This window comes from Balaenoptera physalus (genome assembly GCF_965194825.1).
Source record: "Balaenoptera physalus genome assembly, chromosome: 11".
Classification (NCBI taxonomy): Eukaryota; Metazoa; Chordata; class Mammalia; order Artiodactyla; family Balaenopteridae; genus Balaenoptera; species Balaenoptera physalus.
Genome location: NC_138896.1, coordinates 57,794,692 through 57,821,140, shown reverse-complemented (window position 1 = coordinate 57,821,140; position 26,449 = coordinate 57,794,692). Strand labels below are relative to the sequence as shown.

Below are 26,449 nucleotides of genomic sequence, written 5' to 3'. Positions count from 1 at the left end.
TGGTTCCAGTAGAGCTGTTTGTTGAACCAAGAGGAGACGTGGTTTGTGGTTGCGGTTTGTGTGCCCCCTGGTTCGAGAATTGCCTTATGACAGACACCCACGTGCCCGCCACTGGGTTCAAGGGCGAGAACAGTCTCATGGCCTGCGTTCCTGTTCACGGATGCATAACCTCCCCCAAGGTCGCTGCGTTGTCTTGTACTTCCTCCACAAGTGGCTTCTTGGTGTTATAATGATACAGTGGACATCTTGAACTCAGAGCTTTTTCCTTTGATTGAATTATTTTATTAGGCTAAATTTCCAGCGTCAATCACAACAAGCACAGATTAACAGTGCTGTGCTTAAGCTCCTTCTTCTAAGGGGGGAATTTGCCCGGGTCCACACAGTTGTCGCTGCCAAGAGATGAACCTCGGCTCACAGTTTCTGACTCTCCTGCAAGCCGGGCCCTTTTTTTAAAAAAATTAATTTTATTTTAAAAAAATTTGTATTGAAGTATAGTTGATTTACAATGTTGTGTTAGTTTCAGGTGTACAGCAAAGTGATTCAGTTATACATATATATATATCTATTCTTTTTCAGATGGTTTTCCATTATAGGTTATTACGAGATATTGAGTAGAGTTCCCTGTACTATAACAGTAGGTCCTTGTTGTTTATTTTATATATAGTAGTGTGTATCTGTTAATCCCAACCTCCAAATTTATCCCTCCTACCCACCTTTCCCCTTTGGTAACCATGTTTGTTTTCTATGTCTGTGAGTCTATTTCTATTTTGTAAGTAGGTTCATTTGTATCATTTGTTTTAACTAGTGCCTTTCCTGATGTCCCAAGCACCATGAGATGCGCATCAAGGGAGCTGGCCTTTTAAGGAAACCAGGGGGAGCATTCCTTTGGCCTTTGGCAGTGTGAATCCTCTCCTGTTCATTTTGTAAGGCTGGATTTTTGTGTACTTCCCCTGGTTTCCTTAAAGGATTGCACAGGTCAATCTCAGGTGGTCTTGGCCTCCCTTCCTTGCTTGTTTGCACTGGGTAGGTTTCCCAGACTGAGAACAGAGTATTATGTAGATGACTCTCAAGGTTATTAGGTTAACTGATGTTTCTTTGGAGAAGTCGCACCTGCTCTGGCCTTCCTTAGCGGAGGCCCACTGTGCTTCCCTTTGTGGGGAAGGGACGGACCATTGCTCTTTCGGGGGACCCTTTGACTTTCTCTATGGGTGATCAATTGTTTCCAAGTTCTAAGATCCCAACCCAAACATAAGTTATTTACTTCTAGATTGATGCAACTTTAGCCATAATTAATTGTTCTCTCAGTCCTGAGTGCAGATCTTCTTTTTTTTTCCTTTCCCCAAAGTAGTTTATTGTCTTAATTATGTTAATGGCAGAAAAGGCAGCCCTGACTGATGGCTCAATAATCTGCAGTAGCGATTGCAGCCATTTGGCTGCCATGAGTCTGAGCAGCTGGGCCGTCGCTCACCTCTCGGTTGGAGGCAGACAGTCCAGTTATTCCTCACCACTTTGGGGCTCCCTGTCGGCAGTGTCCACCGCCCAAGAAACAGATGATTAAGTGACTTATTGGCAAAGGGACCAACAAGAAGTCAGGGAGGTCATAGGAGAGAGAGAATCCACTTTAATGAAACGTCTTGCCCAGAGTGGTCAATGTGCTGGCTTGAAAGGACATAGGTTGGGTATTCTGCACAAACACCAGCAAGAGATGAAAGGGGAGATGGTCACCCCACTCCTGCCCCATTCTCCTCCATCTCTCTGGGAATTCTGCTTTTCCCAGCGCGGACAACGCCACAGCATCACTGTCAAGTGCAGAATACATGCCTCAAGGGTTGAACCTGTTGGCTGTGAGACCACATTCCCTGGGTCTTTCATTTCAGGAGGGTTGTCTTTGACAATTAGTAAGTTCTCAGGTATTGCATCCCTAGTAGAGCCTTTTTTTTTTTCTTTTTCTTCCAACTCTTCATTTAGCACATTTTCCAATCTACAGGAGAGTTGCAAGAATAGAACAATGAACTTCCACATATATGCTTCACCTTTATCGGCCAATTGTTAACATTATGCCACTTTGTATTTTTCTTTCTTCTTTCCCCTCTCCCACTCTCTCCCTGCTTCTTCTCTCTGTCCGCCACACAGCAGGTACACACGCACATGTATGTATGTGTTTATTTTTTGATGAGCCATTTCAGAGTAGGTTGTAGACATGACACTTCTCCCTAACATCCATCAGTGAGTGGACCTCAATGGGCCATCAGTGACCTAACAAGGTCATTCTCCTACACGACACATTTGTCACCCTGGGGAAATTTAACATGGCTATGATACTGTTTCTTACACGCCCATAGTAAAATTTCCCCCCAGTTATCCGAATAACGCTCTTTATAGCATTGATAAGAGCAAAAAGAGCCCTGTAGATGCTACGATGGGGGTGTGTGATGGGTACAGTGAAGGAGGGGGTGGATGCAGGAGCAGGAGCTGTCAGAAAAGACCTCATAGAGGAGTTTACCTTCTATGAGCTGGTAGCTGTTTCTCATTAGACAAGGGCAGGAGGGAGGGCAGGAAAAGGAAACAGGAGTGAACTCGTGCGTGTGTGTATGTGTGCTTGTGAGGGGAGGGCTGGGGCAGAAAGTGAGGGATACTGTGAGACTGGAGGAGGTGGGGGGCCAGGCTGGACTTTGTGTATTATAGAGATTTTAGAAAGATGACTCTAGCTGTGGTGTGGAGAAGAAATAGTGGCGGGCGTGACAGCTGGAAGGTGGGTTAGGAAGCGTCAGCTGTACTTTTCCAGATAGGGGGCACCATGAGTGTCCATTCTTAGTTGCCGATGGTCTCCCTCCCCTCTGCACATTAATGACAGTCTTTGGGCTGGTGGATTGCCTTGTCATCCAGGAAGAGTAGAATGGACTAGAAGGTGGGGCTCTCGTCCCACCTTTTCCCCCTGGGCTGCCTCCTGACCCCTGCATGTTAGGGGCAGGAGAGGGGGTGGCCCAGCCGTCCCGGTTCTGACGTCCAGTGACCGCTCACCTCCCTCGTCCTCTGAGGGGAAGAAGATGCTCTCATTGGCCCGAAGCAGAGAATCGTGATGTGTCGGGCGATGGACAGAACTTGGGGGGCAGTTGGGAGCCCTGAGGTTCCCCACGCTCTCCTACACCTTCCCTGCCTTCTCGCCAGTCTGTCCCCTCACCTGTGAGACCAGGGGCTTGACCTGCAGCATCCCGAAGGGGTCTTCGGGTTCTGATGCCAAGCGATTTGGGATTCTGTGTGGCGTTCTTTTTTCTATTTGTTTTGTTTTGTTTTGTTTTTTAGAATTTCACTTATTTATTTATTTACTTTTGGCTGTGTTGGGTCTTCGTTTCTGTGCGAGGGCTTTCTCTAGTTGCGGCAAGCGGGGGCCACTCTTCATCGCGGTGCGCGGGCCTCTCACTATCACGGCCTCTCTTGTTGCGGAGCACAGGCTCCAGACGCACAGCCTCAGCAGTTGTGGCTCACGGGCTTAGTTGCTCCGCGGCATGTGGGATCTTCCCAGACCAGGGCTCAAACCCGTGTCCCCTGCATTGGCAGGCAGATTCTCAACCACTGCGCCACCAGGGAAGCCCTATTTGTTTTGTTTTAATCCTTCAGCTTCTGAGTTAAGAAATGCTAAGTTAGGGGAAATGCCTTAAACTCTTGCCCTTTTCCAAAGTACCCCATGAGAGCGTAAACATCCACGTGATTCTTTCCTTTTAATTTCAGTCTCGGGTGCAGCCCTGAAAATTCCTGTCCAGAGGTGGGATTGTTGTCAGAGACGCCCCATCCCACGGGGTCAGGGAGGAGGAGCCCAGGTCATGGGACCGTCTTCACGTGGAGCTCCTCAGTGTAACTCTGCACCCCACCCTTGCCCTCCATCAGAGGGCCCCCTGCCTGGGAGGGAGCGCAGGAATGGAGTGTTTCAGGAAGGTCTGGAGATGCGGACCTTGGTGGCTTCTTTTCTTTTTCAATTGATTTGGTCGCATTGGCCGGGGGTGGGGGAGTTCCAAGGTTGCTGAAATCCACAGCCTCAACCTGCACATCCTGGGTGGGGAACATTCCTGGGGGGACCTTGAGTGGCTCTGTGGGGGCAGGCATGGGTGGCACAGCCGGGCCCCTGTGAGCCTCATGAGAAGGGCAGGCCCCACAGGGCATGGGGATGGCAGCTGAGCTTGACCTGTTCCCAGGCAGAGACAAAGGAGGTCATAGCAGTGGCGTCTGAAGGCGGTTCTGAGCCAGGATGCACTTTTCCCGGCCATCTCACATCCTCAGGCTGCCAGATGCTCAAGTTTGTCAAGTTGTGGCTGAAAGAAACTTAGGAAATCTCCATTAATTTGCATAGTTGTGTTTTAAATAATGTTTCTTCTTCTAGTTTATTATAAAAGTAAAGCAGAAAGATACTCAGAAGGAATGTAAAAATCACTCACTTCTGTCACCCAGAGAGACATGTTAAATTTGATGTGTTGCTGTGATACTTGGGTTGTGTTACATGCTCATTTTACATCTGGCTGCTTTTCGACTTAGCGAGGGTGCATTGTCCTCTGACATAGTTTTCAAGTGGGACAGAAAAGCATTAGAAGGGGTACCAGCCTCACCTCCCCAGCGGGCTGGGCTCCCCCCAGTTTCCTCTGAAATCTCTGCTTTGCTGTCTGTCTCATGTACGCCTGTCTGTCGGGACACCTCACTTCCAGGGTATCTCCATCTTCCCCTAGGAAGGGCCCCAGCAGGCTGAAGTGGGGGCCAGGTCACAGATCTGTGTGTGTTATTATTGGTTAGCAATGCTTTCGTGGGAGTTGGGGCCTATGATGTGACAGAAGGACAGACTTGGCCATGTAGGGAGGAGTGTAAACCAGCTGCGTGACCTTGGTGAACCCCTCCCCTCACCCGGATGGTTCAAGGGGGAGCCAGCGGGTCAGGGCCGGCCTTCCAGCTTCAGAACCCCGTGACTCCCACCACGGGGAGCAGAGTGAGATGCTCCAGGTCAGCGCAAGCTTGTCTTGCAGCCAAGGGGTGGAATGGTAATACCCCATAACTACGTCATCAGATCACTGAGGGGGTGGTAGCATATCAGGGATGGTGAGGGCTTACCAGCTTCCCAGAAAGTCCATCATTTGCTTTAAGTGACCTAATCCTTGGGTTCTAGGCACTTGGGTTGTATGGTGCCTGAAGGACCACTTGGATCCACTTTGGACCAGTGAGGAGTCCCTTAGTGCCTGACAGAGCATCCAAGCTTCTACCTGTCTTCAGTAATGGGGCCAGTGACACACCGAGGGGATGGCCCCTGTGCCAGTCCATTTACCAGAAGCTTCAGTATTAAGTGCCAGCCTACTTCTTTGTAACTTCTGCTCATTTCTTCTGGCCCAGCCTAGGGGGCAGCCTCTACCCATGGCCCCTCTTCTCCGTGGCAGCCACTGTGGACACTGCCCGCTAGCTGGCCTTGCCTCCGGAGACACGGGTCGGGCCCTTTCCACATTCCTTCCCTGCCCTGATCCTGTGAGGGTTTATACGCTGCTCTTCCTACAGAGATCTCCAAGCAGATGTTCTTAGTGGCAGGTCCTGCTCTACCTGGGCCCCCCTTTGATGCAGCACCAACGAGCCCCAGTATCCGTGTTTGTGGGAACACACTGAGCAGCCCCCCTTGGTTGTGCCTGATGGCAGGAAGAATACAAAAAAGCCCTTTGGAGCTATTTTCTTCACGTCTCTAAATGATGGGGTGTGAAAGAGGGCTGCGTGTTAGCAGGGCACTGGCCATGGAGGGAGGGACAGAGGCTGTTGTTTCAGCCCAGGTGAGCAGAGAGGAAAATGGCTCAGAGGAGTCTAATCCATGAAGCTGGGTTGATGTTGATGCCACCGCTGCAGCCACTTCCAATTTTTTGGATGTTCTTTCCTCTGATTTGTCATGTGTGCGCAAATCAGAGGAGCTGGTCCCTGGCACCCGCCCTTAGGACCTTGCTTGACGGGGGTTGCAGCCTTGCTTTTTTCCTTTCCAGCTTTCTCTCCTGCACCCCTAGGGCTTACTGTCTGACTTTGTCTCCTCTGGCCGCAGGTGGTGCTTCCCACGTTCATTCTCGAGAAGCGGTCCTTGCTGGAGATGTACGCAGACTTCCTGGCACACCCAGACCTGCTGCTGGCTGTCGCCGCAGGGGCCACGCCACAGGACAGGGTCATCGGCTTCGTGGAGTATTACCTCACCGCCTTCCACGAGGGCCGCAAGGGCACCCTGGCCAAGAAACCCTACAACCCCATCATCGGCGAGACGTTCCACTGCTCCTGGGAGGTTCCCAAGGACAGGGTCAGGCCCAAGAGGACTGCTGCCCCTGCTGCCTCCGGCCATGAACACCCGATGGCCGACGACCCCTCCAAGAACTACAAAATGCGGTTCGTGGCCGAGCAGGTGTCCCACCACCCGCCCATCTCCTGCTTCTACTGTGAGTGCAAGGAGAAGAGGCTGTGCGTCAACACTCACGTATGGACCAAAAGCAAGTTCATGGGCATGTCCGTGGGGGTCTCAATGATCGGGGAAGGTAAGCCAAATCGCTGGGTGGAGTTGGGCTCTGACCAAGGGACATTTGTGTACCTGATGGACACTTGAGGATTTGTGTGTGGAGGCCTTTGTTTTTATTCCGTTACGGAATTGGGAGTAAGTGGGCGGGTTGGAAATATGGATGGGTTTTGCTATTTGGGAACCAGGTTCTGGTCATTTCCCAAAGCGGCCGAGGTGATGGGGTAAGTGGGATGCAGCTGTTTGCCTCTTAGGCTGCCCACCTGGATCTTCACCTGCTCCTCGTGTGTGAGCCGCCTTACAGAGCCTTTTCTTTCCAGCTCTGTATGAATATTAGAGTTGGCTTCAAATCTATGAAAACACATTTTTCTTCATTCTCACCAGTTTCTGGCTCACAGACAATGAGGATCATAGTGCTGCCTATTCAAAATCTGCTCATAAATAATTCCCAAGGCAAATCTCTGGACGCTGGGCTTGCAGTTCTGAAGGGAAAACCCAGTATAATCAGACCACTCGCGGATCACACGTTTCTCTATTAGCAAATAGCTGTGAATGAAGGTTATTCATTGTTTGAGGGAAACTGTAATCATCCTTGTCAAATTCAGGAACCTGTGTTAGTGGTTCTTCAACCTCTTTTGAGTCATAAATCCCCGTGAGATTCTGTCTGTAGACTCTCAGGAAAAAGAAAAATCCAACACAGAATTTGGCTTTCCGTTTCAGGGCATACACGGCTCCTTGGAAGCCCTTTCCAAACCTCAGGAGATGAGAACACCTTTCATTGACTTAGCACGCTCTTACTGAGCACCTACTGGTTGCCAGCCATTGTCTTGGGGGCCATGGGTACTTGAATGAGCAAAACAGACAGAAAGAATCTCTGTTCTCACAGAGCTCTCTCTTCTGCTGGGGAAATACAATTGTGTAGTGCTTTGGAAGGTGATAAGTTCTCTGGAGAAAAATTAAGGCGGGAAGGGACGTGGAAATAAAATAAAGGATCTAGGAATGGTGGGGAGAGAGCAGTGGGGCTTTGGGTTGGGTTGGGGTGGCAGCTGGGAAGACGTCACCGAGAAGGTGACAGTTGAGCAAAGACCGGGGTTGGGGATGAAGGACCCAAGAAGGTGATGAAGGACAGGCTTTGTCGATTACCCGGGGAGTGTGTCTTGGTGGAGAAAACAAGGCCAGAGGCAGAGGGGCCAGGGACCGGCATGCTGGTCCGAGACAGGAAGCCTGTGTGGCCGGAGCCGGGAGAAGGGAGGTGGGAGGGAGAAGATGCCGTCGGAGAGGTGACTGAGTCCAGGTCACGTGGGGCCTCAGGGGGGCCACTGGCAGGGATGTTGGCCGTCCCACTAAGTGAGCTGCCAAGTCTTTGCGGGCTTTGAGCAGAAGAGTGTCATGATCTGACTTGCAGTTTAGCAAGATTGTTCCAGCTGCTTGTTGAAACTAGACCATAAGAGGGGGAAGGCGATGCAAGGAGACCAGTTAGGAGATTATGATAATAATCCAGGCAAAAGGCGATGGTGGCTTGAACCAGGGCAGGAATGGTGCGGAGGTAACACAGGGTGGGAATCTGGATGAATTCTGAAGTGGAGAGATCAGATGTGGGGTATGAGTGAAAGGTGATGCGAAGGCTTTTTTTTTTTTTTTTAAAGATATTACATAATCATTGACGCTATTCCCTACATTGTGCACTGCGTACCCGTGACTCATTTATTTTGCAACTGGAAATATGTACCTCTTAATCTCCCTCATCTATTTCTCTTCTCCCCTCTGGCAACCACCTGTTTGTTCTGTGAATCTATGACTCTGTTTCTGTTCTGTTCTGTTTGTTCATTCGTTTTAGATTCCACCTATAAGTGAAATCGTATAGCATTTGTCTTTCTCTGACTTATTTCACTTAGCATAGTACCTTCTAGGTCCATCCCTGTTGTCACAAATGGCGGAATTTCATTCATTTTTATGATTGAATAATATTTCATGGTATACTTATACCACAATTTCTTTATCCATTTGTCTGTTGATGGGCACTTAGATTGTTTCCATATCTTGGTTATTATAAATAAGGCTGCTCTGAACATAGGGGCGCATATATCTCTTTTAATTAGTGTTTTCATTTTCTTTGGATAAATACCCAGAAGTGGAATTGCTGGATTGTATGGTGGTTCTATTTTTAGTTTTTTGGGAACCTCCATACTGTTTTCCATAGTGGCTGCAACCATTTACATCCTACCAACAGCGTAGGAGGGTTCCCTTTTCTCCACATCCTTGCCACCATTTGTTATCTGTGATCTCTTTGGTGATGGCCATTCTGACAGGTGTGAGGTGATACATCATTGTGGTTTTGATTTGTATTTCCCCGATGATTCGTGACGTTGAGCATCTTTTCATGTGCCTCTTGGCCATCTGTTGTCTGCTTTGGAAAAATGTCTATTCAGGTCCTCTGCCTATTTTTCAGTCGGGCTGTCTGTTTTTTTTTGACGTTGAGTTGTATGAGTTCTTTGTATATTTTGGATACTAACCCCTCATCGGACACATCTGGATTGGATGTGAGGTATGAGAGAAAGGTGACACCAGGCTTTTGACCTGAGCAACTAGAAGGATGGAATAGCCGTTAACTAAGGTGGGGAAGACTGAAGAGGGGATTAGTTTGGAGGCAGAGCACAGGAGCCCAGTTAGGTTGTGTTGGGGTTTAGACATTTGAGAGGGGGGCTTGAGCAAACAATGTCCCTACAGGCCAGAGTTCTGGGGCAGGTCCCGGCTGAGGTTAAAGCTTGTCATGTAAAGCCTGGAGACTTGTATGTGTTGCGTGTCTGTGTCGTGTGAAGGGTAGGCCTCTGATGTTCGGGATCTCGGCTGCCCTGTTCCTTCCAGGCAGCCTAGGGGTTGCAGCCTTCATTCACTCTGCACAGCCCTGGACACACTCTTAAGGCTGTGCGTGTGTGGGACACCACGTAACACCCTCTGCTGAGACCCTCGGCCGTGGCATCCCTGGAGCAGAGCTGGGATTTGCTGCCCTCACTTCTTCTCTCTGCTTGAAAATTCTACTTAGAACTTCTCAGTGAAGAAAGCAGAAGGAAGATTCTGGAGACAGACTGTGGAAGGCCCCTTCCTGGTCACCCCCCCCACCCCCATGTATTCCTGCTGTCGACAGGCCTGGAGAGGGTCAGGGGACCGTCTCTCATTCTTGTGAGGCTTTAAGTTTGTCTCAGTCCTTTCAGTAGCTACGTCCCCCTTTCTTTCATATTAATTAAATGTGAGCTCTGTAACACACAATTTTTCGGATTTTTCACACAAAATGCTTCTAAGAATCCCCAGACTTCAAAGCCAAAGGTTCTGGTTCCTGTCCTCAGGGCTCCTTTGGGGGAGGGGTTATGGGGAGGGTGAATGGGGGAGGTGGGATGATTTTCTTTCCTCACTCCATTCCCTGCACTGACCCAGAACCTTCCATGAATTTGTTGGTTGGGCATGAAGTGACATTTTTTTCCCACCTTTCATTTTTTCTTTCTTTTTTTTTTTTTTTTTTTTTTACTTTTGGCTGCCGTGCAGCTGCTAGGATCTTAGTTTCCCAACCAGGGATCAAGCCCGCGCCCCCTGCATTGGAAGCGATGAGTCCTAACCACTGGACTGACAGGGAAGTCCCTCCAACCCTTCATTTTAATTAATAAATTTATTTATTTATTTATTTATGGCTGTGTTGGGTCTTCGTTTCTGTGCGAGGGCTTTCTCTAGTTGCGGCAAGTGGGGGCCACTTTTCATCGCGGTGTGCGGGGCTCTCACTATCGCGGCCTCTCTTGTTGCGGAGCACAGACTCCAGACGCGCAGGCTCAGTAATTGTGGCTCACGGGCCTAGTTGCTCCGCGGCATGTGGGATCTTCCCAGACCAGGGCTCGAACCCGTGTCCCCTGCATTGGCAGGTGGATTCTCAACCACTGCGCCACCAGGGAAGCCCCAACCCTTCATTTTAAACATTAGATGGGTCCACTTGAAATTTTGTATGTAAATACACGGGCTTACATTTTTAATTATTGCCCTAAGACTGTGGCCTATTTGGCTATGATAAAATGCCATTATCAAGTGCTTCATTATGCCTTGAATTCCCCGAGGTTGTAGCTCAGAGACCTCCCCCGAATGGTCCCTCAGCTCTGACACTGAAAGGCCCTAAGCGTGACACTGTTGAGCCAACCCCGAGATGACATCCATCCGTGGATGGAAGCAGAGGCCCCTCTGCTTGGTACCCACCCTCACCGCTCGGGACAGAGGTCATCCAGCTTCTCTTGAAACCCCTCCCCGCCAGAACTCCAGACCAGCGCCCAGTAAACAGCACAGCCTCTGAATTGGGTCTGTGGGGACAGGCAGGGACCCGTTTGCCCATGAATGCCGGCACTGTGGGCCCTGAAGACCAGTTCCCCAGAGTTGCTTTCCATGATTCTGTGCTTTCTTTCCAGAGTCAACACCCTGTCGGAATATTTTGGTTCCTCAGAGTTATTTTAAATTTATCGGTTGGAAAATCTTAGTGCTTGGCCTTACGTTTATTGATAAATCAATTTGTGGGACGTAAAGCAAAAATCTCCCAGCTTGAGGACTAGCTATGTCCCGGAAAGATGATTATTCAGTGTTTTTCAGCTTCTCTCAGCTCTTAGGCTAATGAAAAAGGATCTTTCATTTGTGAGGCCATTTGCAAGTCTAGTTTTAATATAGTCTTTTATTCATTATTAGGGACAGATTTTTGTATGCAATCCTGAAAAAAAGAGTCCTGGGAAGGCATAATTGCCGGTGATTTAATGAGTGAGCGCACATTTATGGATTTTCAGAAAAGAGCCTGGGAGTGTGGTCTTGCCAGTGCTTTAAACCAGCCTTGCCCTGGGGCTCACTCTTCTGATTTCTGTGGACTTGCGGGAAGTTTCACCTTGGTTTGGAAGAGGTTTTCCTGAAGACGAGTGGGAGGAGGGTGCCTCCCACCTGGCTCCCCATCCCCCATGCACATCACCCATCAGCAGATTTTGTGATTTCTTCTTTGTTCCCAAGTGGAAGTACCACTGCTGAGAATTCACCTGCCGAGAGATGGGGGTGTGGTCAAGATTCCAGCGGTGTAGCAGGCTGCGTGCCCTGAGCTGAGTTTCAGTGTTGCCTTTTTTACAGCCCCATTGAGGTGCGGGTACCGTTATCCCTGCATCACGGATGAGGCAGCTGAGGGGCAGAGAACTTAAGGTCACCAGGCTGGCGAGGGACGGAGGAGTTGGCATGATCCTCTAAGATCTCATCTAGGGCTTTTAAAAAATGGTGGCGTATGCTCCAGGTAAGTATGTTCTAAAGAAAATATCAGTGGTATGATCCTACCTCACCGAGTTTATATTCGTGAATGAGACCAGGAGGACTCAGCACGTGGCGCTCGTGGCTGTCGCGTGGTCCTGGTCCGCAGAGAGAGGCCACCGCAGGATGTGCAAATGGGTGGGGGTCCCCAAAGTATGGCAGGTCAAAGGCTGGAAAGGCTGACAGCAGAGGGGGACATCGTAGACATCGGGGTGGGGCAGTGCTGTCAGGGGACATTTGGGCCCCTGGGAGGACTTTACTGCTACATAGTCCATCAGCATGGAGGGTGAGGATGGGGGACAGAGAGCTGCCTTCTCTGGGCCCTGGAAGGCAGGTGACAGAGGGACCGGCAGCCTCCTCCTCAGGGTCTCAGGGCCCCTCCCGCTGCCACAGGCCCTGAGACTCTGAGGGTGCGGCTGGCACTCAGGGAGCCGGAGGCTTGCGAGTAGAACTGGGGCGGAGGGGTGGGTGGGTAGTCTTCCGGAGCCTCTCTCTTTCCAACTTCCACTTCCGGTTCCTCTTGACTGTTGGTGTCAGACCTGTTGGGCATGAACTTGCCACCTGCTTCGCTCTCTTTTTAGCAGCCTGATTCTAGGAAAGACACAAAGTAGGCCTGGAAACAAAAAGTATACCAGGCCTGGCCATTCTTCTTCCAGGGTCCTGAGCACAAGCTGTAAGAAGCGACACACTGGTGTCGAATCCTCCTTGCAGACACAGGTCCACCCTTGTGCATCACGGGACAGGGCCTCAGCGGTCACCTGGGGTAGCTCTGCCCCCTGAACTGTGGGGAGGGGTAAGTGACAGAGGGAGGGTGTTCCGTGGCCCAAGGCTTGGCTTTGGGGAAGATGGTGTAATTTCATTGAGAGCTCTGGCGAGTGGGGAGGTGGGGAGAAGTCAGTGTGCTCTGATATTCCGTGTATTTGGTGTAGCGGAGTCTTACTGTCTGTGCATTTATGTTACATGTACTCAATTCTCTTCCTGGTTAAGGAGAGAGATTTAAATGTTGCTGCGATCTCTGCCCCCCAGTCCTGCCCACGCGACTGTGAGTGACCTGAGTCTGCTTTTTCTCGGGGGGGTCTTCTCTCCCGCCTGTGCCCATGTGTGAGCGTTCCGCCTCCCTGGGGGAGGTCACGACCCCCAGACGCACATGGGCCCGTCCCCTGGGCTTTCCACGCCAGCCCCCTGTGTCTGTGGGTCAGCAGGTGTAACTTTGCTGAACTTACCTGGGGGTGAGGTTGCGGGTTCTGGACAAGCCTGGTTTGTTCCAAAAACTGTGGCTCATGGGCGATGCAAGGAGTTTTTAAGGGTAAATTGAGTGACTCCTGAGTACATCTTCATATTGACTTTGGAAACTCAGCATTCGTGATCCCTTTGTACCTTTAGTCCCCTCTCCTCAGACTCTCCTGGCAAGCTCCCAGGTCTGAAAGGGACACACACACATACACTGTCTCTCTGCTGGGCAGATTCTAGCTCTGTTGATTGATTGATTTTCTTTTATTTATTTTAATTTTATTGAAGTGTAGCTGATTTACAGTGTTGTGTTAATTTCTGCTATACAACAAAGTTACTCAGTTATACGTATATGTGTGTGTGCGTGTGTAGATATACATTCTTTTCCATATTCTTTTGCATTATGGTTTATTACAGGATGTTGAGTATAGTTCCCCATGCTATACAGTAGGACCTTGTTGTTTATCCATCCTATATATAATAGTTTGCATCTGCTAACCCAAACTCCCACTCCATCCCTCCCCCTTGGCAACCACAAGTCTGTTCTCTATGTCTGTGGGTCTGTTTCATAGATAAATTCATTTGTGTCATATTTTAGATTCCACATATAAGTGATATCATATGGTATTTGCCTTTCTTTGTCTGACTTACTTCACTTAGTATGATAATCTCTAGGTCCGTCCATGTTGCTGCAGATGGCATTATTTCATTCTTTTTTAGGGCTGAGTAATCTAGCTCTGTTGATTGAGATGCTTACCTAGCCTCAGAGAGAAGTACCGACTAGTCAAATTACTTAACCCCTGAGTTTCCGTTTCTACCTCCTCATTTAAAAATGATAATAATTAATGCTGCGTTGAATGGTTGTGAAGCTCACAGAAGACACTGCATGTGAAGCCCCTGGAAGTGCTGGGTGGCCAGGAAGGGTCCCCCAGGGCACATGGAGCCCCCTCCTCGCTCTTTCCAGTGGAGGAACCAGGGGCCCAGGGAGGGGACATCACTAACACCTCCAGTCACATAGTTCCGGCGGAAGGGCAGAACTGACCTTTCTGAGGCTCTTGCTGCACTTGACCATTGCAGGCCCAGAGTGGGCAGGAATAGAGCTGGGAGGGCTTTTCTCCAGGGAGCGAAGCCCCAGTGCGGGGTGGGAGGCCGAGAAGGCCCCTCACACAGAGCAAACCTCAGCAAGCCAGGCGTGCTGGTTCTCAGGCCTCTGCCAGCCCAGGAGGTGCTGCCCTCAGCAGAGGGGGCCCTGTGGGTGCCCGACCGGACAAGCCAGAGCAGGGGCTGGGTGTCAGTGCACCAGCTGTACAGCAGCCCCAGGAGACGGCGCCTGTCGGGGTAGTTCACGGCAGCCTTTGAGAACTTGTTCAAAACTGTGGTTCCTTTCCCTAGAAACAGAGACAGGCCCACGTCATTTTGCATTGTTTCAAGAGGATCAGATCTCTCCAAGACTAGTACTTGGCTCCCAGCCTGGAGAACCTCTGTTCAAGGGGTGGGTGCCCCCCGGGTGGTGACAGCAGCTGTGCACTCTGCTTTGTAACTTCCTGAGAACCTTTGAGGTTGTCTCTGCTGCTCTCAGGATAAAGGCAGAACTCCTTAACAGGCTTTTTCGAAGTTTAAAGACAAGGCCTGGCCCCTGTAGACCTGGGCAACCTCTGTATCTATACCCACCACTTCCCTTTCTTCCCTGGGGCCCTTTTCTCAGACCCCCGTGCTCACCCGGCTCCTTCCCACCACAGGGCCTTTGCACATGCCTCCCCCTGCTTCTACTTTCCCTCCCCTCTTCCTCAACTCAACTCTTACCCAGCTCGAGTGTCCCTTCTGCCGGGAAGCCTCCCCTCCCAGCTCAGCTCCTGCTGCTGGAGGCCCCGGTCACCTCCCCCTCCCACCCCATCACAGTCACAGTTTTGTGTTTGTGAGTGCTTCATTCACGCCCACCTTTCTCTTTGGCTCCTTGAGGGCAGAGAGCGGGTCTGTCTTGCTCACCATGTGTTCTCAGCGTCTCTCACGCAGTAGAGATGCAGCGAATAGATAAATGGCACGTGGGTGGCCGGCCTTTGCAGAGGTGGGAGGCGTGATGTCTGCTGCAGGAGCGTGTTTGTTTTCTCATCTTTGCGTCTTCTGGTCCCCAGTGATGCCCAAAGCTCAGCTTCTCTGTGCACTGGGGCTGAATCGAATCTCGGAGACATAGTTTTGGGTGAAGTAGAAAAGGATAGCTTTATTGCTTTGCCAGGCAAAGGGGGACACAGTGGGCTTCTGCCCTCAAAAACTATGTGTCCCAATTGGGGAGGATTTGGTGAGGAGTTTTATAGCAATGGTTCAAGGGTGGGGTCGCTGATAAGATTAGGGTGCGTGCAGGGTCTCAGGTGCTATTAGGTCTCCTCATCTTGAGGAGCTTCTCTGGTCCCTTTCATCTCAGCTCCGGTGGTTTCTTGGCTGCACCTCCCTGGATTAGCAGCTGTTGCAATCTGCCCTTTGGAACTCAGGGAAGGTCATGGAGGCTACAAGAAACGGGAGACAAAAAGGCTTCCGTGCCCGGGAGCCCCTCAGGGTCCTCCTGGGTTTCACCAGCTGCGCTTTCCTGGTGTGCGAGCCTAACCCTTCCCTCCTGTCTTCCTCAGGTGTGCTGCGGCTGCTGGAGCATGGGGAGGATTATGTGTTCACCCTGCCCAGTGCCTACGCCCGGTCCATCCTCACCATCCCTTGGGTGGAGCTCGGAGGAAAAGTCAGCATCACCTGCGCCAAGACCGGGTACTCAGCGACAGTGATCTTCCACACAAAGCCTTTCTACGGGGGGAAGGTCCACAGGTAGGAGGGGCCAGGGAGACTCCATCTCTGTCCGATCACGATGCCCCAGGGTTTCTTGTCTGCATCAGAAGACTGGGTTCCAGCCGTGGGATGAGTTGAAAAATCAAGATCAAGTTAACAGATCTGTTTCAGATGACATGTCTCACCGGGCAGCGTCGTGAACCCTCCCCACTCTGGTGATGTGTTGGCTGAACATGCCCCAGAGAACAAAGGGCTTCTGGCGTTATGGTAACCTCTCGCTTCTGAGGCCCGAGGCCCGAGGCCTGACCTGCACTGATGCAGTTGTTTTGTGAGCTCCATGCAACATCCTGAATCCTGCATCTATGAGAGCAGGACCGTTTCTCTCCTTTTGGAAGCTGGGAAGCAGGTCCTAAGAAACAGAAGGAGAGGCCCGCTGTTTGAGGGGAGCATCGCCTCGTTTTTATGGCTCTAATTATTAATTTCCCCCTTTGGAGCAGATCGCTGGATAATTAGCAAGCCCCCATCTTTGACCTTTTTCTTGCAAAGCTTTTCTGGATGGCATTCACGTGGGGTGCTGGAGTGTCCCCTGGAAAGTAGGCACCTTCAGTGGCCGTTTTGGAGCCAAACATACCAGCCCCCAAGAGCTGATTATGCGCGTTTCTCCCCGGCTCCGCGGCCCCTCATGCCCCAGTGGTAGCTTGGGATACGCTGTGGGTGGGGCAGCACAGAAACTGGCAAAAGCTGTAAACCAGGCGTTTTCCCTCCTGGCGAGCCCGTTGTTAAAGCGTTACCAGCACAGCACGGATACGCTTCCGCTGTGTGCCGCTGGGAGGATTCCTGGTGCCGCCCGGGCTTCCGGCGGTGTTCAGGCTCAGGGGGAAAAATTCCAGACCTGGAATTTGAAAACACCAAATTCATCCCGAGCTTGGCCAGTAGAAAAAGAGGACCCGGGCTCCTCCACCTCCCGTTTCTGCCGTGGTACTCTGCCTGCAGCAGGTTCCTGGGGAGAGGGAGGTGGGCTCTGCCTTCACCCAGAGCTGAGACCCGGAGCCCCCGGGCCGGGTGGGTAAGGCAAAGGGCCACACATCTCCACCAGGGGCCCTTGTGAAGCCAGGCTGGAGGGGTTCGACCTTGTTTAGTGATCGAAAAGTTCCCCCTAGACTCTCACACTCTTTTTGGTGGCTGAAATGTACACTATTAGTTGCTATTTGAGGGAGGAGAAGGGTGTATATATATATATATATTTTTTTAATATTTTATATATATTTTTTATTGGAGTATAATTGCTTTACAATGTTGTGTTAGTTTCTGCTGTACAGTGAAGTGAATCAGCTATATGTATACATATAACCCCTCCCTCTTGGACCTCCCTCCCCCTTCCCCCCTCCCCCCTCCCACCCATCTAGGCCATCGCATAGCACCGCGCTGACCTCCCTGTGCTATACAGCAGCTTCCCACTTACTGTCTGTTTTACACATGGTAGTGTATTTATGTCAAACCTAATCTCCCAATTCATCCCACCCTCCCCTTCGCCCCCCGCAGCCCGTGTCCACACATCCGTTCCCTAGGTCTGCCTTTCTATTCCTGCCCTGCAAATAGGTTCATCTGTACCATTTTTCTAGATTCCACATATATGCGTTAATATATGATATTTGTTCTTCTCTTTCTGACTTACTTCACTCGGTATGACAGTCTCTAGGTCCATCCACGTCTCTACAAATGACCCAATTTCATTTCTTTTTATGGCTAATATTCCATTATATATATGTGCCACATCTTTATCCATTCATCTGTCGATGGACACTTAGGTTGCTTTCATGTCCTGGCTATTGTAAATAGTGCTGCAGTGAACATTGGGGTACATGTGTCTTTTTTAATTATGGTTTTCTCAGGGTATATGCCCAGTAGTCAGATGGCTGGGTCATATGGTAGTTAGTTCTACTTTAAATGACACAATAGACCAGATAGACTTAATTGATATTTATATTTTGTTTTTACTGAGTTTTGTGATTTCCACCCCAATAATAACATCTTATAAAACCTTGGCGTTTTTATCAAAACTAAGAAATTGATGAAATTCAACTAAACAAATCACAATATATAGTGTATACAATATAGTGTAAAACATGTATAATTTTCAACCGCCTATCTAATTTATTGTCAAAAATCAATAAAACAGTACTAATTGAAAAAAACTAAGAAATTGGGGGGATAAATTAGGACTTTGGGATGGACATATATACACTACTATATATAAAATAGGTAAACAACAAGGACCTACTGTATAGCACAGGGAACTGTGTTCAATATCTTGTAATAACCTATGAGGGAAAAGAATCTGAAAAAGTATATATGTGTGTGTGTGTGTGTGTGTGTGTAACTGAATCACTTTGCTGTATACTTGAAACTAACAACATTGTAAATTAACTATACTTCAATTGAAAAAAAACTAAGAAATTAACATTGCTGCATTCCTATGAACTAATCTACAGACTTTATTCAGATCCTACCTGTTTTCCCACTGATGCTTGCTTTTTTCTGCTCAAGGATATTAGATCACATTTTAAGAGCTAGTCTTTGAGCAAAAGAGCAAAAAGCAACCCCATGAAAAAAACTCTACATGTGAGGATGCCTTTTGAAGTCGGTCTCTGTTCTAATAATCTTGCAAAGCGTGTTTATTCGATGCTTCATTAATGCAGGGTCACAGCAGAAGTGAAGCACAACCCGACCAACACCATTGTGTGCAAAGCCCACGGCGAGTGGAATGGGACCCTAGAGTTCACCTACAACAACGGGGAGACCAAGGTCATTGACACGACCATGCTGCCAGTGTACCCCAAGAAGATCCGACCCCTGGAGAAGCAGGGCCCCATGGAGTCCAGGTGGGGACCAGGCCATGTGCTCCTCTCCAAGCTTTGTCGTCCTCAGCACTTGACCCAGGGGGCAGAGAGGAAGCCCAATGCAGAGGGGCCAGCAATCACATTCTAATTCCTTTGGAAACGTGAATTGTCCTCTGTGTGTCACTTCCGCGTAGATCCTTTGTTGTTTTCAGTTTAGTTGCTCTGCAGTCATGGGGTGGAGTGTGAAGACAGCCCACCCGGACTTTAATGCCTGTCCTAAAAGAGTTTGTCAACTCTGTGGGTCTGTTACTCAATTGCAAAGTTAAATACAGAGAGATGCTAGTAATCAAAGAACTGTGCAGCAAAGCAATGAGATACTTTTTTTTTCTTACCAGATTAGCAACATAATTCAAAAAAATTCAGCGCCGGCAAGGCTGTGATAAAGTTAACACTCTATGCCCTGTGCTTCCGGGAGGCAGGTGTGCAGGTTAGCTGCATGGATCAGTAGCTTTAAATTTGTGAGTTCTCCTCTTGCAGTCCATTTCTGGGACTCTCATCTAAGGGAAAATTCTTCAATTCACAAAAGGTTTTAAATATGAAATTTGGGTATTTAAAAAAACAAACAAACTAAAAGATAAACAAAAGGAAGAAAAAGAAACCATCTAACCGTTCAACGATTGGTAAACAGTTAAGTGAATTATGGAGAATTCACTCTATCATATGAATATCCCGCAAGCCACTTAAAGTGATGTTTATGCAGGTACAGAAGCAGAATCTTCTGGAAATATGCCATTTTAATTTTTTTAATCCAGGAGGTCAGCCAGCTACGGCCCATGGGCCAGATCCCATCTCTGGCTGATTTTTGTAAAATTTTACAGGAACACAGCTGCGTCCATTTGTTTGTATCTTGTTTGTGGCCGCCCTCTGGCTACAATAGCAGTGAAACAGTTGCGACCCAGACCAAATGGCCTGCAGAGCCTAAAACATTTCCTCTCTGGCCCTTTACAGAGAACGTTTGCTGGCCCCTGCTCTTATCTAAAAGCATGCTGCTCTGTAGAAAGAGGATATAGGGTTGGAGTGAAATTACAGATGATTCTGTGAAAGGGTTTGCCATTACAAGAAGAGTTTGTAACGAAATTGGAAAGGTGCTTTTTATGTGGAAACAAAGCAGGGATACCAGTGTGTATAAATCACACATTATCACCGAGTTTAATAGAAAGAGGGCTGCAGTGTCCTGGAAACTTGGCTTTGTGGTAGGATTAGTCCACTCGTTCTTGTTGATCAGAGTGTAACCTTCTCCGTGTCCAAATGGAGGGCGTGAACCCAGCCCTTTGGGCTGTGTCAGGAAGGAATCCGTCCCCTGGCCCCTGACGACACCTCCCCAGAATCAGGAGCCCTGTGCTTGCTGTTACAGCACCGCTTGTTTCTGGTATGGCTGTTGAGAACAAAACTATGATTCCTTTGAGCTGTTCTTCCAAGACTATTGAGTAGGTTAGCTCTTCCTCATCAAGCCTTGCTGGGGGTGGAATGGATGGAGGATGCAGTCTGGAACCAGAGAGGGGGGCGTATCGCCTCTTCCCGTCTCGCATACGTGGACTTTACTGGAACCTGGACCTGGGCTGTTGACAAACCCAGCAGCCCACCTTGTTCTCCGAGGCGGGAATGGCCTTGAGGTGTAGCGCCTGCCGCTCAGAGCACCTGAGCCCAGTCCCCTGTGCCAGGCCTCACCTGAGGAGGCGAAGGAGGGCCCAGCCAGTGGTCTCAGCCCCCACCGGCCCCTGTGGAGGGGAACCCCTGCCCCATTAAGGGGAGAGTGAGGCTGCGCTTACATCGGCCCACTACTGTCAGTGTGCTCGCGACGCTCAGAGCCCGGCCCGCGCAGGCATCCTGCTGGGGCTGGAGCCCTCCACGTGGCGATGCTGGCCACGCCCGGCCTAGCCACCACCTGGCCCTTGGCCACCAGGACCTCCGCTTCTAGCAAAGGCTCCCCTGGGCTTCCTTTTTGCTTTTCTTGCAGACTTGCCTCCGCCCTCTCCGCCCTGAAGGTTTTTTTGCCTTTCCCTTTGTCCTGAGGTTCAGAGCCTTCTGAAGCAGAGCCCCTCTAGGGGGCTCTTGGTTGGACCCTGTGGGTGTCTGGGCAGAGCCCTTGACCTGTGGGCTGGTTCTTTGCTCACCACCCCATCTGCAGTCCCTGGGGCTCTCTACCCTCTAAATTTGGGGCCACTATTTTATGATGGGCCTTCTCAGGGGTCCTGCCCTGAGAGCACCCCGACCCTGGATGTCCGGGCACCCAGGCCTTCCCTCAGCGCCAGGTGTGTGTTGAGGGTTCAGGTGATGGAAAAGACTGATTTGACCCGGCACCCAGCCCTCCCTGTCTCCTTCCCCACCTTCCTTTCCTGTTTTAGGCCATCTTTTCCCCTCTTAAGTCAGCTGTCAGCGTGGTAGAGAGAGCAAGGGCTGTGAGGCCGGTAGGACCTGGCTTTCTCCCACCTTCCAGAGGTTTCTCCTGTGTAAGTTAGGAGCCAGGGTGCCACTGTACCCTCTGCATGGGGGGGTGCTGGGCGGCGGTGGGCAGGCTGGCCTTGCAGCCAGAGCCCGGGCCCCATCGGTTCCTGGGCTCGGGTCCCCCAGGAGGGCTGCTGTCCTGGCTGCACTGGCCACTCCCCTGCGGGCTCCTGGCTCAGGATCTAACGGGGAGCGTCCGCTCAGCCCCAGCTGCAGAGGCATCTTGTCCCCAAAGCCGGGGGTGGGGGTAGGGGTGCTGGTGCTCGCTGCGGAGAAGCCCGCTGGTTCCCTTGTGCGGAATCCCGACTGGTCCTGATGTGCCGAAGTGAGGAAGTGTCCCCCTTCACCTCAGTGCTGGTCCTCCCCCCCCCAGCACGGAGTGGGACTGGAGGGGGCACCCCGGCTTCCTGAGGAGGGAAGCTGCCACCTTCTCCAGTGAACGAAGGACTGAGTGGGTGAATGAATGAATGAATGTGTCTAAGTTTGTGTGTAGACACGGGGAGGTGACGGATCCCCCAGTGTCTGTAACTCCTAATACGAGGCTCCCGGTGGGAGAGCAGCCCCTGTTCACATCCATCAGCTTGCTGACCTCGGGCAGGTCACTTCACTTTATGTGGATCTGTTTTTCTCCCCTTTACGATGGGGTGATAGTATCTCATCTGTATCCCTGGGGTGTTGTGATGATGAGATGAGTTAATCCATATGTAAAATGTTTAGGAATGTGGTGAATGCCCCGTGGCAGGGTCTGCTGTAGATTCTGTCTGTAGGAGCAGTTTGATTGTTCCAGTCTTCCCTAGATTGGTCTAGACACTCAGAGCCCGGGAGGGGAGAGGGGATTCAGATCTGGGTGCAGGTGGGGCTCTGGGCCTGTGGAGTGAGCTGCTCGCCCCCTCCCGCCCCGCAGCCCAGCATCCTCGGCTCGGGCCCTTCCTCGCCCAGGACCGCAGCCTCAGGCTGCTGGCCCTGCCTGACTGTTTCCTGTCCCCAATGACCCCCGCCCCCAGGAACCTCTGGCAGGAGGTGACCCGATGCTTGCGGCTGGGGGACATCGACGCCGCCACCGAGCAGAAGCGGCGGCTGGAGGAGAAGCAGCGCGCAGAGGAGCGGAAGCGGGAGAACCTCCGCACGCCCTGGCGGCCCAAGTACTTCATCCAGGAGGTGACCCTGCGGGGTGTCCTGGGCGGGGAGGACGGGCAGGGAGGGCCTGGGAGGCCTGGGCGTGGTGGCCGTGGCTCCAGCGGCGCCAGGCGGTCCCATGGGCGCCTGCTGCTCCCCAGCCTGCCCCATCAGGGGGACACACCCGCCTCGGGGAGGCACGGAGGGGGCTGCGGCTCTGGCGGCGTCCTGCTTCACAAAGACCACAGCCCTGCTACTCTGCCTTCAGTAGCAGATTAGTCGGGAAGCCCCTCCCAGCCCAGCTCCACACCTGGATGGGTCAGAACCTTCTCGATGACAGCACCCTTTCAGAGCTTTGCCTCCCAGGGGCCCAATGGAGGATGGACGTGCTGGGGAGGCCCGTGGGGGTCCGCGTCCCCACGCTGCTGCTAAGTGGTGTTGGAAGGGGACCCCACCCCCCACGCCCCTCACCCCCCGACTGCCTCCCCGCTGGGCAAGGCGCCCTGTGCCCAGTTGTTTGTGGCACAGCCGGGCAGCATTCTGAGAACAGAATTGGAAATGACAAAAGTGTAGGAGCCACAATTTTTAAGGCAGGCTGGTCAGGAGCCTGGCAGCATCAATGAGAGAAACAGGCCGGTGAAGGCGGGGCAGACCCAGGGTCCGTATCTAAAAGGGTGGATGCCACTGACCTCCAGGCTGTCACAGGCTGATGGCCCAGTTCTTCAAGAGAAGCCAGAAATCAGAATTTTTATGAGATCTGATATTCACCTGGTGTCAAGGAATTTTTAAAAATGTAAACACTAAGGGCCAGTTGAAATCTGTCTGGGCTTTCCTTGCCTAGGCACTGCTGGTGTCTGACTTCTGCTCCTTGGAAGGATGGCTCCGTGGAGCTGGAGGTCTGCGGGGAGAGTTAGTGACCTTGAGGTGGGCTTCTGGTCTGGAGCAGGAAGCAGCCACGTGTCTCATAGAGGCAGGAACTAGGGCCGTGGGCTGAGCGCAGATGTCAAGGTCAGATGCTGGTTCAGGTAGGAAGCCTGCTTGGGGAGTGTATCCGTGTCTGGAGGCCTCGCCCAGGGGAGGTGACTCTGTATTAGGGTTCTCCAGAGAAACAGCACAGAACCAACAGAAGATAGAAATTTAAATAGATTTATTATGAGATTGTGGAGGCCGAAAAGCCATGGGATCTGTGGTTTGCAAGGTGGAACCGCAGGAAAGCCAGTGGTATGATTCAGTCCAAAGGCCTGAGACCCAGGGGAGCCCATAGTGTGAATCCCAGCCGAGGGCAGACGTCAGGATGAGGTGCCAACTCAACAGTGAGGCAGGCAAGAAAGGGTTGATTCCTGCTTCCTCCACCTTTTGTTCCATTCAGGCCCTGGGCAGATTGCATGATGCCCACCCTCATGGGGGTGGGATATCTACATTACTCCACCCACCAATTCAAATGCTACCCTCATCTGGAAACACCGCCCCCTCCCCTGTGCTGAGAAACAATGTTTAATCCGGGGCCAGTCAACACATAAAATTAACCATCACAGAATCCCCCAAGGATCCTTCTGTTGGATCTGGTCTCTCTGAGACAACTAGGTTGCCTGGCTTGTGTGGAAAGTTGCACATTAAAAAGTAAAATGACAACAACCAAAAAACATTGTTTTCCTCCCATAGGGTGTAAGAAAAGCCAGTCTGTTTATAACAGGAGGCTTGAGGATATTTAAAGAATACAAATCATCCCAGCACCAGCATGGTTAACATTCAGTACATCCCTCTAGTCTAGCACCAGATTGCATACCATTTTGATTCTTGCCTTTTCCTCGCTGGTATTTGACTGCTGTCCTCTCCTGTGTGTGCTGATGTCTTTTGACTGCTGCCTTGCGCGTGCCCTTTGTTGGGCACTCCCCTCCAGGCTGGTGGGTGGTAAAAATCACTGGTTTGGGCAGATTCCTCCTATTCAGGCCCTTGTCTTTTCTCTTCCCTGTCCATTTGTCCAACTACCCTCTTTTTTCTCCTGTCCCCCTGTTTCCAAGGCCTTTTTTTGGTCAGCTAATCTTCCTTGATGTAAACCAACAAAGCCCTCCCCCTCGTTATTTTGGTCATTTTGTGGGGTTTGCTTCCAAAATGCCAGATATGAAGATCCCGTGGGCTCTAAAAAGCAGCCGGGCTGAGGAGGGGTGGTGAGACCACCAGCGTGGCTTGGCTGTGAGACATCAGGAGAGGCAGGCACACAGGTTGGTGGTCCTGAACAGATAGATGGTAACCAGTACTGTGTGTTAGTAGCGCAGCAGGGGATACCCTTGCTTCTCCCCTTGCCTCGCCGACAGGTCTCCATGTAATGATGTGTCCTCCTCTCTCTTGCAGGGTGACGGCTGGGTATACTACAATCCTCTCTGGAAGGCACACTAATGGGTGGAGATGCAGAGCTTTCAGAAATGGTCCTGTTTTTGTAGGAATTAAAGTGGTACAGTATCAAGGTTCTGCTGGTATTCCCTGAGACCTCTTGATAGCATTCAAGACATGGTACCTGAGAGAGAAATTACGTACTGTGAAAAATGCACCCCCAGACTCTACTATGGGATAGAATTTATTCAAGAGCCATTTGGGGCATGCGTGTGCACACACGTCTGTGTGCAAGCTCTCGGCACACTGTATGTTCACACGCATGTGCTATGTCTGCTGGATATTATTACACATGTAAATAGTGCACTTACCAATATTGAAGTGGGTAATGAGCTCCTTTTTATCAATGAGGTTTGAAGTTTTCTACTTTTCACTTTGCCAAATACTTTTGCACTCACAAAGTATTCTCCAATTGACAACTCCTGTCCAAACAAAGGTGAACTGGCGTGGCCCTACTGCTGTCCGTCTGGTAGAAGGTGGCTGTCATTTCAGAATTATCGCTGTGCTTCCCACTCCCCGCCCAAGTCAACATTTGTTTGTCCATATGCAAGACAGATCAACTGCCATTTCCTGCTGGATGGGGAGCGGGCAGGAAGCTGGTAAAGGTTTATGCCGGAGCATTCTAGGATGGAGCACCCCTGGGAGAGCCTAGAGCCAGGCCTACCTTGGAATGTTCCTCGCATCTCCTTGCCCCAGAAGCTTTCTGGTAATTTCTCATGCTCAAAGCTCTAGTCATACAATTTTCAGAAGCTGCTGCTTTCATGGTAGAAAACAAGTCATATGGAGACTGTACTACCTTTATCCTGAAAAAAGGGCTTTAGAAATGAAATACACGCATGCATATACAAACATGCACCACCACAGCCTCAATCTTATATTTCGTTTGGGGAAAGAGAAGAGAATATCCTGTGGATTTTTTTTAAAGTGCACCTCTCGTTTGACCCGAATTCTGCAAGGAAACCACTGTGATTAAAACATCCATAAAGCCTGCATCAGTGTTTCATGGTTTCAGTTCAGTTTCAGTCTTCAGCCTTTACAAATGAGGTCAAGACATGACCAGAATATAAAGCAAGGAGAAAATGAAGTATTTGATCTTTGCTCAATGCTTAATTTATTTTTTACTGTGCCACTCTAATGAGAATATTTATACAATCCAGTAGCATGAATGCTTCTCTGTAGTAATACTAATTTTGTGCCTTTTGTCTGCTTTCTTAAGACCAATTGTTCACACTTTGTAGATATTAGACAAATATATTTCGATTAAATACTATACTTATCTGTGTGTCTGTATTTTATTTTTAGGGATTCCAAAGTTCTGTTGGAATTGGTGGCTCCGAATGAACTCAAATTTTATTGATTAGTGTTAATTTGATGTGAACAGCAATCATATTTTCATCAAAACATCATGTATGGATATTTTGTGACAAGGTCATAAGGTCACATCTAGTGAATAGTCTTGTTTTGAGAGAAGTGACTTACCAGGCAAAACCATAATGTAGGCTTCTTCCAGTCTGTCGTCTTAAAACATCCGGGAGAGTAAAGTGTTTGGAACCATTTTATTTCTGAGAGGGAAAGTGGAATAGATGCTATTTTGAGAAGAAAATCCTCAGTGAGAAGACGGAAAAGTAATCACTGTGGTGTTTTTAGATTTTCCAGTCTTATACCAGAGTATAAACCATCTGGGTAGTAAAAAATGGAGAAGGGTCACTTTTTTTCTTTTTGGAGGGGGGGTTCATTTTGCCTTTTTAAAAATTGTGAAATACCATATAAAAAAGATGTACATGAAACA

At 50.1% G+C, this 26,449-nt stretch overlaps 1 protein-coding gene across 4 annotated transcripts in view; it reads left to right on the top strand.

The window, feature by feature from the left end:
• Positions 1-25,936, top strand: part of OSBPL10 (oxysterol binding protein like 10) — a 381,826-nt gene extending 355,890 nt beyond the window's left edge. For all 4 annotated transcript variants that reach the window (XM_082411849.1, XM_082411847.1, XM_082411846.1 and 1 more), the window contains 5 exons: positions 6,050-6,527; positions 15,661-15,847; positions 18,508-18,690; positions 22,158-22,311; positions 24,622-25,936. In XM_082411849.1, the coding sequence (XP_082267975.1) occupies positions 6,050-6,527; positions 15,661-15,847; positions 18,508-18,690; positions 22,158-22,311; positions 24,622-24,666 (1,047 nt within the window). In that variant the 3' untranslated portion in view covers positions 24,667-25,936. The remainder of the gene's footprint in view (positions 1-6,049; positions 6,528-15,660; positions 15,848-18,507; positions 18,691-22,157; positions 22,312-24,621) is intronic.
• The last annotated feature ends 513 nt before the right edge of the window (positions 25,937-26,449 follow it).